The following is a 12,060-nucleotide window of genomic DNA, read 5'->3' on the forward strand; positions in this document are numbered from 1 at the left end:
CTCCCCTCTTCTGGTGAGTGGAGTGACCATCTCTCCATCATTAGGTACCCCTAGAACGGTCGGTCATAAAGATTTATCTGTGGGTTGTCTACACCAGTGTTTTCCAGTCTCTTTCCCATCACGGCACGCGCACGAGGTGCTGCTCCTTGTGTGGCACGCTGGCTGCTGCTCCCACCAGGTCTCCCCAAGACAACCAACATCTCAGCACAGGACAGCCCGTCTGCTCCTTCCTGGCATGTGAGGCTTCTCAGCGAGGAAGGTCTGGCCTGCATACTACACAGCACGAGAAGGTGTCTTCTACTGAAAGCCACTGGAAGAGGAACGCGGGAGGACAAGCTGGGCTGGTCTTCAAAGATGGCAGTGACGGACAAGAAAGTGGACTTTTTTCTACTTTCTTCTTCTAAGCCCTCCCCCCAATGGTTGAAGATGTAAAATCAATGGAAACATCTGATGACTGCTACCACAAAGTGTTTCAAACTCACATGCAATAAAACAGGGAAACAAAGACAAGAACAACCCAAGGGTCATCATCAAGTTTTCTGTTTTATTTAAGATTTTAGTTTTAATTCTGAAGAAAGAGGTACATTTCCTTGTTTTTAGTTTTAGCATCAGGTTATAACCAGGTTTCTGTTTTCTTTTCTCCTGTCTTCTCAATACTGCACAAACGTCCAGAAACTACAGGGTTAAGTAAAAGCTGCAGGCAAGGAGGTCAGAGACTTGCTCCTCATGATGATCAGATGGCCCCAGAGCAGTGCTATCTCAGAGCACCCTCGTCAGGTGACTTTAGGGTCAAAGAAAAAAAGATTCTGACAGAGAATGACTGAAGAAATCACTTACATTTCAGCTTTTATATTATGAGTAGGAATTAAATCTGTGAATACTTTTTTTCTTTAAAACATTTGAATTTACTTTAAATCTAAAGCCAAAACTTTTTTCTCCTTTATAAAAATCACTTCTCCCGTCCTGATAACCTCTTTAGCACTAGGCCAGTTACTATTACAGATCAATTTGTCTTTCCACCAACATCCAATAAATTCTTTTGCTTAATGACACAATCAAATCCTCTGCATCAACTTGCCAAAAGAATTAAAAATTAAATTAAAAGCGTTTTCCCTACAATAGTGAGAAGCTGAATACAAGATGTATGCCAGGACCACTGCTTTCCCCCATGCACTTGCTTAGCAATCTCATGTCAATTAACCTGGTTTTCAAACTTCTGCAGTGGATAATGCATTTACTTGACCTTTCCTATAGATTAATCGTCATTTTCTGCTAAGCAGATTATGTCATTATTATGCGCAACAGACAAACAGTAATTTTCTAAGTATCGAGACTGCCCTTTGATTTTTTTTTCCTCCTTAAAAAGGCATTTTGAAGAAACATTCAACAGTGTCACTCAAATGCTGGATCAACAGAAACTTTTACAATAAAAACAGATGGTAATGACCCTGCGATCGCATTGCATCTGGGTTAGGGAGAAAAAAAAATTGACCAGGAAGTGGATTCTTCAGAACATAAGAGATGAGAAAGGAGCTGTGGGTGGGCTGAGAGGGAGAAAACAGGGTGGGACAAATCCTGCGTTTTCTAATGGTTCCTCCTCCTTCCCTAATGGCGGTCCAGTGTTGAACTCTGTAGCAAATCTGTGGGGGTTTTGCTGGGGGGTCTGAAGGCTGTCTGAAAGCCTGGGGGTGGGGAGTGGAAGCTGGAAGGATTTGAAGGAGGAGGGTAGGGATTCCAACCGGCTCTGTGCAGAGGGATCTGTGTGCTGAAGGGGGCGCTGTGGTGGGTTTGGGATGGAGCAGCACTGGGGCCGTCCATCTCTGTGAGGGCCTGAAGGGATTTTAGCCAGTGCGGAGGATTGTCATCTTGAAGAGAGTCTAAACTGTTTCCTGAAGATGCTGGAATACCTAAGGAGAGAAGAGAAAACAAGAAGGAAAATGGTGAGTTTGTGAATAAAGACTATAAAATTCGTCAAACAAAAAGAATTTTAAGATGATTAGTTTATCCAAAAACAAAAACAGAAGACAAGACAACTTTAAACTACTTCCAAATAAGACCTTTTAATCTTATGTTTCTTTTACCCTCTACCCACTATGACCACAATTTATCACATAAACCCATGCCTCTTCTTCCACTACACAGACATCATCCTCCACTGCCACAGAGGCAGAGCTGCAAAAATGAGTCCCCAGAATTGCATGACGTCATTTCCCGATTGTGCTGCTCCTTCTCTAACAGGGATTCACAAACAAGATAGCCTTATAATAGAGAGCTTTATTTAAAAAGTGGAGTATGTTCCTTTAAGAGGATAATTCAGATCCTTTTGTACTTTGAGACCTAGAAAATACACACAGGCTGCCAGACATTAGCACCTACTTACACCAAAAGAAGCAACCTAGGCACCAAATGGCTTATGACACGACTAGGCCAACAAGTTAACTGAGACTGCAGGATCCCAGAGAACGAAACAAGCCACCCCACACTTGTGGCTTTGTGAAAAGAAGCTAATGTTGAAGAGACCTCTGTTTTTCATTTAATCTGTGCTAAGACCCAAACTGACAGCAGTCAGCGGAGCTGAAGGAGGGAGAAAGTTACCTGTGATGATGGCTGGGTCTGTCCAGCTGCCAGGGCCGTCCCAACTCAGGCTGTCGGTGGTGGCAGTGTTGGACGTTGGTGCACTGTGGTTGGCGTTGGAGGGGGAGGAGGAATTGGGCAGTCCACCAAAGTTGATGTTAATGTTGGGTAGAAGTGCCCTTAGCCCGTCCTGCCATTCCTTCACATTTAAACTCTCTACAGAACTGCTGTTGTCTGGGAGATTTACCAACAAAAAATGAAAGATAAAAAAAAAATAAAAAGCTGACGTTAGAAACATATGTTGTCCTTTAGTGGTTAAGCGGGAGAAGAATTACTCTTTCTTTATTGAGCATGTAAAATGGCTTGTCCTGGCAAGATAAACTTGGTTAGGATTTTGCTCCTGAGCTCAGAGCCCCTGAAAGAAGTGAGGACAAATTTGCTCAAGGATCAGGAGAGGGAGCTTCTTGTCCTTACAATAACCTCTTCACCATTTTGTGTTTGAAAATCGCTACTCCAGTTTAAAGACTCAGCGCTCCAGAGCACAATTTAGTTCCAGCTACACTGTGGAGTTTCAGGTAGTGAGGCCTTCAGCCTGCTGAGCCGCTTTACGCTCTGAAACCAAAGCAAGCCTGCAAAGTCCAACAAAGGAGCTGGTTTTCGAGCCCGTCAAATGGAAGAAAGGTCATCTTATGAAGAATAAACATAAGCCAATAGAAAAAGAAAAGTAATTATGTTCTTCCTGCTATAAAACTTAATACATTTCAGAGGAGAAAGGCAGGGATGAATAGGCTTTTGAATTTGAAAAGAGTGTTTTTCCACTAGTCACAAAGCCCAAGGAGGTAGGGGCTAAGCCACCTTTCAGATGGAGTAATTTCCAGAGCAGGCTGCCTCCTCTACTCCAACAGCGCCACCAATCATTGAAAACACGAGTCCTGGCGTCCTGCCGTTCCCTGGTTATATTTATGAATGGCGTCAAATATGGTAAGAATTATCAACGTAAAAAGGCTTTTTATAAATTGTGACTAAACTAACTTGATCTACTACTATCCAGAATCCACATAGTATAACTAATTGGTTGAGGAGGAAAGGGTAACTGTAACTACTACTCAGAATAATTGTTTAAAACAGGAATGTAGGTCAAACTACCAACTGGGGTTTTTGAGAACAACACAGAAAATTATTTCTAGTTCTACGGAATTGATTAGCAATCACCATTAAAGATGATGAAAATGGTGATGGTGAAGGATATTCTATCAAGCACAGGCTACGCTTGATGAATTCAAAATTTTTTTTTTATAATTTTGCTTTGCACCAATCACTGATCTATGCCAAATTATATGTTTCAGCAAGTGAAGCATTTAACCCTACTGACCTTATTTATGAAAAGATAAAAAACTACAACCAAACCCAACAAAAGTCATCCCTGAATCTACTAAGATGAAGAAAAGGCAATTTACACCATACAGACAAATCACTAGAAAGAAAAACCAATTCTTCACACCTACTTCCATTTCACAATGAATGCAGGTTCCTGAAGCTCAGCCTTCTATTTGCATCTACTTTACATCTGTATTGTGTTGTACAACTTACAAGGTACTCTCATAGTCAATAACTGTTTCACTTGATCCTCATGTTGGATCAAGGTAGGCAGAGCAGGGGAAATAACCCGCATCTAACAGATAAAGGCTCCAGAATAACGTGCCCAAGGTCACAGAACTTACATAGTGAGGACTTGAACCCAGACCCTACCTAAGTTGTTCTTTTTTTTAATAACATTAAGCTCTCTCTCCATCTACTTTGTATAGGCTATTAATTGACTTTTTAATGGGTCAAATATTTAAGGGGAATCTCAGGGGCCTATGAGCCCCATGATTAAAAGGAGGCGAAAAAGAAACACAACAGTATTACAGAATGTCCATCAGCCCTGATTAGCAGGATAAAGAAATATTTTGCTGAAAGAACAAACTGGACTTTGCAGCCAGTGGGGGAAAATTCTAATCAACAACACAAGCATCAATTTCCCCCGGCTCCAACTGCATGAGGCATTAACAAGACGACACTAACAAAGTCCTAGAGGACCTGCAAGTACAGGGAAGTTTGGTGGCTGCGGCACATTCTAACCCTTAAAGCAGTCAAACTATCAGACCCGAGGGTTTCAATTAATCAGAAATTGAACTCTAAACAGATGTAACTTCCTAGGAGGAAAATAAAATCCCCCTGATATAAAAGACTGATGTACGACTACATGGGAAACTCTGAGGAAGATTAATGCTCTTGAACATTTCTTTGTTGGCACAAAGAAAGGGTGACAGAAAGGAAATCAGCTAAATCTAACCCCATTAAAATAGCTCCCTCAGTCCAGCCATACTTGAAATCACCTCCTTTACCTATCCCCCTGACTACCTCTGACCAAATTTCTTTTGGCTGTGAGGGCTCCTGGTAATTCCATTCCTTGCAATGCACATAGCAGGGTTTATTGACCTCAGTACTATTGACAATTCAGAGTACACAGTTAATTCTTTGTGAGGGGGGCTGTTCTACACATTGTGGGATATTTAGCAGCATCTCTGGCCTCTACGCACTAAATGCCAGTAGTGTACATGCACGCACACACGCACGTACACATACGCACACACACACCCCTCTAGTTTTGACAATCAAAAATGTCTCCAGACATTGCCAAAAGATTCCTGTGGGAGCAAAATCGTCCCTGGTTGAGAACCACTGACACAAATGAAGATAATTCCTTTGTTCTAGGGCTCTAAATAAGCCCACTGCAGTACATATTTCCCTTTAAAATAGTACCAGGTCTTTGACCACTGGACTCAACTTGATGCAACTTGATTTCCTTTTATTTATATATGACTTCACACTGGAGGACAATTCAACATGTACAAGTCAGAAGATCTAATGGAGAAAACACTGGGCTGAAAATGGCGGACTTGCTGTATAAGGCAGCTCCACACTGGTAATTAACATAACTGTAGGCATATAGATAAGTCTCTTAATATCCCAGGACCCTACTTCTTACGTGGCAATAACATCTGCCTTTCTCTCTCGTAAGGATAAACTAAAATAAGAGAAGGGAAAACAATTTGAAGGCCATTTACTACTTGATAAATGCCTAAGAACAACCTTTGTCTCTCGTACTCAATACTGAACAGAGAGTAAACTTTCCGAAAAGCCCAGGCAGAGGATTTCTCACTTGCCAGAAACTGGCTCTGTGCACAACAGTCTCCTCCTAGGAACGCAGGGATAACACCCAGCACTCTCGCAGAGGCAATGTGTGTCAATCTAACTAATAAGCCTTCGCAAAACCAAAATACTGCAAAGACAAGATATGATATTAATTTTGTTTTTCAGGCATTTAATTAGTAGTAGTATAATGTTAGGGAAGCACTGCATATTTTTAAAGGACTGCTAATATGTTTAAATGTTTCATGATGTTAAAAAAACTAATTTTAATTTATACAAATATTGTACAACACAACACTATTTCAGTTCTAAATAATTTGAGGGCAGAAGAGCAGGTCAAGTTGTTCGTAGTAGTTTTATTTTTCAGTGTAGAACTCAGAGACAGGATTTAAAGTACTGTCAAGATGCCACACACCACACTCCCACATTCCATGTGTAAGAAGTATCAGTATACGTTCAGTTTACCTGGCTCAGAAAGCCTTTTATTAAGGAAGAAATGACGGTTACAATTCTACCAGCTTCCTGGTAGCCTAATACTCAGTCCATAACAAGTTGATCATCACACACTGAGCAAGTTGACAAACCTAATTTTCAGTAACAACAAAAATTAGTATAAAATGCATGTGTTAACACTGTCAAGATAAAAGTCAAGGCAACTATTCACTGAGTGCCTACAGTGTGCAAGGAGAACAAAGCACTTAAACCATGACTCCTGTTCTCAAGGACCTTATAGTGTAGATGGTGAGACAAAGCAAATACGTGAAAAGTCCAACAACTACAATCTGAAAAAGCAACAGAACAAATGTCACAAGGTTGTAATAATTAATAAACACTATAAAAATTTAGTAAACAGGTAAGTTAGGCACAGGTGTGGGAACGTGTTGGTGGGTGAAGAGGAGTAGCAGTCATTCATTCATGAGTTGTTTGGTTACTACACAGACTCCCTGAGCCTGAAAAACCCATGACAGGTTGAAACTGTCTTTGGTATTTCTACATAACACTAGACTAGTCCAACTACTTACTAGGGAGTATAAAGAGAGACATGTTTTACAAGCGACTACTATATTCCGAGATAAAATTAAGCTGTGTTCTGATATCAGACCTTTTATAGAAAATCATAAAACAGGAAAAGATGAAGGGCTTAGAGAAGAGCACACAGTATTATAGCCGCCAAAGTGGGCTTCTTTGCTTTCCGTTCCTCAGATTAACTGGAATATGATAATTATTATGAAATGCAAAAATACAGATAAGCAAAATGTAGGAAAACTTCCTCCTTAGGGTAAGTTGTCACTGGTGCGAGCCATTGGGTTTTTCTGGTTTACATAAAATCTTCACCTGAAAGAATGATTTTCAGGTTGGTTTCACAGACTGCAAAACCATCTCAGGAGCTACTGGGGAGGAAGCTGAGGGGCCAGGGCACTAGGACACACATCCCCCCATCATGTTTCACACATTAGGGTACCAAGTAAGACTGCCTTTCACAAACAAGATTTGCTGTGAAGAGTGAAGACAGAAGATCTTCTTATAATGATAACGTGGTAAGAAAAAACACATTTAAGAGGAATTCTAAAACAAACAGTTATTCCAAGTATTTTTTTCCTCTAATACAATTTGTACCACCAGGTCAGGGTTTTCTGTCTCTTCTTGGAATTCTTGCCTCTACCTTCTTTTGGGTTCCCCCTCCTCACGGTCTTTTCATTAAATAATAAACACATAGGCCTTATTAATTAAACTAGCTAGATGCAACTAAATGCACAATCCACCATTCTCTACTGTCACGTTTGGGCGGGGACAGCTGGCCCACATATATTCAGCCCCGATCCTTAGGCTACTCCATTCTCCACTGCAGCCCGAGGGCCAGAGCCCTCTTATTTCAAGTTAGATTTCTCTGTTAGCGGTCAAACACACCCCCAACTGCGTAGCAGTCACTGAAAGTCCCAGTCACAAAATATTCCTAAAAGAGTTTATTCTACTCTTCAGTTTTTAAGCCTTATCTAATGGCTACTCCCCAAAGCCTCAACCTGCAACTTGAACTTGTTTTCTAAAGAGCTTTCATTTTCCTTTTCTTCACTGCTGTCCTTTACATTTCAAAGTCAGAGGCTCCCTCCAGTGTTTAGGTTACTTAGTGCAACAAATCTCTGTCAGTACAAGTAGTTGTACATCAGAAATCTAGTTCCCATTATGGTTACCCCTTGCCAGTTAAGAGCCTCAAACCTTCACGCATTTTTAGAAGGACATGGCGTACAGCCTGTCTCAGCCACTACACCCCTCTCACACACCGTCACCTTGCCCTGATTTATACCATTTCCTATCAGCTTGGGGATGGAGTCCATCTCCACCACTGCATGATTTTAAGAAAGCTAAACTTTCTCAAACTTCAACCACATATCTCTAAGCAGCTCAAATATAAATGGATTATGCTTGTCTTACAATGTTAAACCAAACTTTAAAGAGCACACAAAATTTCTCTTATTGGATTTTGAAAGAGGCCTTCATGATATAGCCATGCTGTACTGTAGTACAGCTACCAAAATCATCTCAATTTATTAACCAAAATTTGAAGGGAAAATACTTTACGAATGAATTCTTTCAAACAGATTTATCAAATTAATTTATGAAAAAATGTTATTCTGTTTAAACAAAAAGAACTAACACTCAAATTTCTAGGATTATGCTCCTTGTAAAGCAAGATAGATCAGTACTGCAGGGCAGACTTGCTGGGGCAAAGACAAAAACTAAAGGGTATAATCGATCTGAAAGTAGAGATGAAACTAAGAGAAAAATTCTAAGAACTCAAATCAAAGAGTTCTGAGAACAGAAGACCTTCAACGAAGTAAGAACAAAACACAAAGTTTACTGCCACTAGTAGAAAGTAGCAGAAACAACACGAACAGGAAGAGAGGCTGTGAGGATCTTTCTGGCCTCTTCTTTCCTGCCTTTCTCTTTGTCTGGAATGCCTTCCTGATCTCTTCAATTAATTTTTACTAAATCTTCTAAAAGTCTGTCTTTTCTCTTCCACTCAGATCATTCTAGATGACGGCACTTGTGGTCTGAAACACATTCATTTGGCAGCAAACTTGTGCTGTGCCATCCACTGGAGTTACTGTTTACCTTTCGTGTACTCACACTTTCTCTCTCACAACTCTACTGAAAGGCCTGAAAGGGCTATTTCCTACATTCTTCAGCACGTAGCTCAGTGTCTTAGAAACTTGACGTGCTTCAACACACCTGCTCAATCAAAGATTCAACTTGAGAGAAGCTGGAAAATCACTTTCCCAAAAAAACTCTGTTTAATTCATATCTGTATCATGCTATGAATCAAATCTTTCTCTCCAAAGAGATGCAAATCTTTCTGAAAGCAGGAATCAATAAGCTCTGGGCTCTAAAAGGCTTCTCTGCATGTAAACCAAGGGAAAGGAGTCACTAAGATGCTATGTTTTCAATAGTGCTTGAAATGCCAAAATACACGCAAATATAATTTCTAAAATACAATGCACCAAATTAATTTACTTAAATAAGGAATGCTTTTTTAAAAAGCTACTCTAGTAGACTTCTTACAGACTTGCACAGGATGGTAAACAAGTCTACTAGCTCATAGTCCATCCATTTTTCTACTCTAGACACTACTCATCCACTCACTATGCACTTCACCTACTTGATTACTTTAGTACCAACAATCCAAAGAGCCAAGTAGTCGCTTCATTTTACACATGAGGAGACTAAGCAGGCTCTGGCATGTTAAAGAATTTGCCCAAGGTTAGACAGTGAAAAAGTGCTGAAGTCACTAATCAAACCCAGCCTGGCTCCAAAGCATTTGTTCCCACCACCAAGCACACCACCAACCAGTCCTTGTCCTGGCAGGAGTCATGGGCCAAGAGAAGGGGGACACAGACAAGTTTAAATAACTACACTATGTGATAGTAAACGCTGTTCTGGTATGAACAAAGCCCTGTGGGGCATAAAGAAGAAAATGAACAATTCTTTCATTCCGCGTGCAGAATAAATGGTGACTAGTGAAGCTCAGAGGAAGAGAAGTTGACGTGGAAGAGGGAAAGGGCATTCCATACAGAACAGAGAGCAGCTAACCATAAAATACGGTAGGAACACTTCAAAATATAAGTAGATGTGTTTCGTACAATGTGTGCCTTTCTCTTCTAGAATCTTCCTAGAAAGATCTACAAGTCTGTTTTAGGAGAGAATCTCATCATCTAATGAGAACTAGGAAAATCTCTAGATGTTTGCTTTACGAAGGATCTAAGGAAACAATCTATTAAAAAAAGAACAACAACAGGGAAAAATATTCAATGGAAAGATGTCTACACATAAAGCTATGTAAAGAATGAGGAAAAAGTAAACTTAAAATTTAATGCAAAAGATAAATACATTCTTAGAAGCATTATAGACTGGATTAGCTGGAACCTGGACCAGAAAATACAAGCAACCGAGCTAAATGACATGGGAGGACAAAAATCCAATATAAGAAATCCATAAAATCTGAAATTGGAAGGAAAGCATAAAACTGAGCCCTGACTGTGAACAAAGGGCTGTGAGGAGATCCAAGGACGATCAAGGGAGCTTACCACCCGGGAGAGAATACAGAGATGACCGGAACAGGATTTCACCAAAACAAAATATAAACTGCAGAGACATGGAGGGTGTCCGCCACCCTAAGATCTCTGAGGTCTAAATCTGCTAGAAGAAAATAAACCTGATAAAATTCACTTCCTGACCATCTCTCTTTCCCAAGCTGGAAACAAGGAGGGAAACTTTTATTGTGGACTTCTGACCAAAAAAGAACTGGTGGGCTATTGAGAACATAATAGAAGCCCTAAGAGTATGCAACATAATTTTAGGATTACAGAAGCAAGGACCGAGAATAACTAGACTTGAGTGCTTAGAGGGCTGGCATCCTGGCGATTTTTGAAACTACCACGGTGTACTGCAATCACCTGTTCACTTGTTAGTTTTTTCTACTAGACTGCGAGTTCCTCCAGAAAAGGGCCCTTGATTTAATCCTCTTTGCATACAGTGAACAGTTCCTGAACCTGAACTTCAAGAGATATTTAATGTTTCCTAAATGAACAGCCCTGAACAGTTGCTTCTAGGTTTTTTGAGAAAACAGCTTTCCAAAAAAGGTCAAAAGAAGGATGGGTCAGGGTAGTCCCACGGTTATATAGGGTAGTGATTCACAGGTCACCAAAAATGCCAAAATATCACATTTTGACTATGCAACAATAAATAATTCTAATAAGGAAAAGAAACTGGGAAGAAATCTAAAGAAACCAGTTGTTGCATGGAGAGCATTTCATTGGATTAGATTTAAAAAGAAATTTAGAAAAGATGGATGGAGGTACACAACCCACCTGTGTGTAAGAGTATCATGATCCTTGAGGATTTGAATCAGAATTCATAACGATCCGAGGCTTGTGAAAAATGCTGGAGGCCAGAAAAAGCTAAGTTTGGAATAGGAGAAAATTAGGAAAAGCCACCGCTCAGCCTGATGTCATAATGTTAAGCCCCGAGAGGAGAGCGAGCTATGTAGTTCCGTAGTCATTACGCTTCCTTCCATTTTCTTTTTAAAACAGCATGATCCTCAAGCCAGAAAGCACAGATTAAGCAATGTGGAGAAGAGAACGGAGATGTGGAGAAGACGACGTCCATAGAGATGCAAAGACAGTAAAGGAAGCTCTATCCAATTTAAATGAGTTTAAAATCTCTAGGTGCAAAATGAATTCTCAAGGTGCAAAATGAATTCTATAGCAGGTATTAATCCTCACAGATGTGATCCCAAAACCACTGTTAAGAGAAGTGCCAGCAAAGGAGGAAATGGCACACTCTAGAAGCTACATACTTATAATTAGTTCTTGGGAAAATTCTCACACAGATTAGGAGCCGGACAATTTCTCTAGAAATGAATATGACAGGTTTAAAAGCACTGCCCTATTGCTTGTGTCTGGGGGCATTTTTCATGGGAAATTACATGTAGCATTTTGGCTTAGAACCTCAGCTCCTTTCCAGTTGAAATACACAGGAAGTTTAATTTTGAAGCGGAACAAGTAGTCCTGTAGGCAGCTTCTACTGACACCTGTTTTCCATTGGAAACGTCCTCTTTCTATATTCTACGGTCCATTTCCTTCCCTCTTCTGTTGCCGGCCCAAATCCAAAGACTTTGCACTTAGCTCCATTCCCATGCCACTGACACATCAATCCCATAAAACAAATGGAGTAGAGTGACCAATGAGAGTCAAAAGGCATTTCCATAGAATCAATCACATAAAAGTAATTTATTCT

The 12,060-nt window shown here is 40.3% G+C and overlaps 1 protein-coding gene across 7 annotated transcripts in view; it reads right to left on the bottom strand.

The window, feature by feature from the left end:
• Positions 1 to 524: 524 nt before the first annotated feature.
• The window catches only part of CNOT4 (CCR4-NOT transcription complex subunit 4), a 139,623-nt gene continuing 128,087 nt past the window's right edge, over positions 525 to 12,060 (bottom strand). For 4 of the 7 annotated variants that reach the window (XM_008534969.2, XM_070617810.1, XM_070617812.1 and 1 more), the window contains 2 exons: positions 2,596 to 2,808; positions 525 to 1,907 (listed from right to left, as the gene is read on the bottom strand). In XM_008534969.2, the coding sequence (XP_008533191.2) occupies positions 1,606 to 1,907; positions 2,596 to 2,808 (515 nt within the window). In that variant the 3' untranslated portion in view covers positions 525 to 1,605. The remainder of the gene's footprint in view (positions 1,908 to 2,595; positions 2,809 to 12,060) is intronic. The other 3 variants (XM_070617815.1, XM_070617813.1, XM_070617814.1) reach the window with 1 other exon arrangement.

Source organism: Equus przewalskii, chromosome 4 (assembly GCF_037783145.1).
Source record: "Equus przewalskii isolate Varuska chromosome 4, EquPr2, whole genome shotgun sequence".
NCBI lineage: Eukaryota > Metazoa > Chordata > Mammalia > Perissodactyla > Equidae > Equus > Equus przewalskii.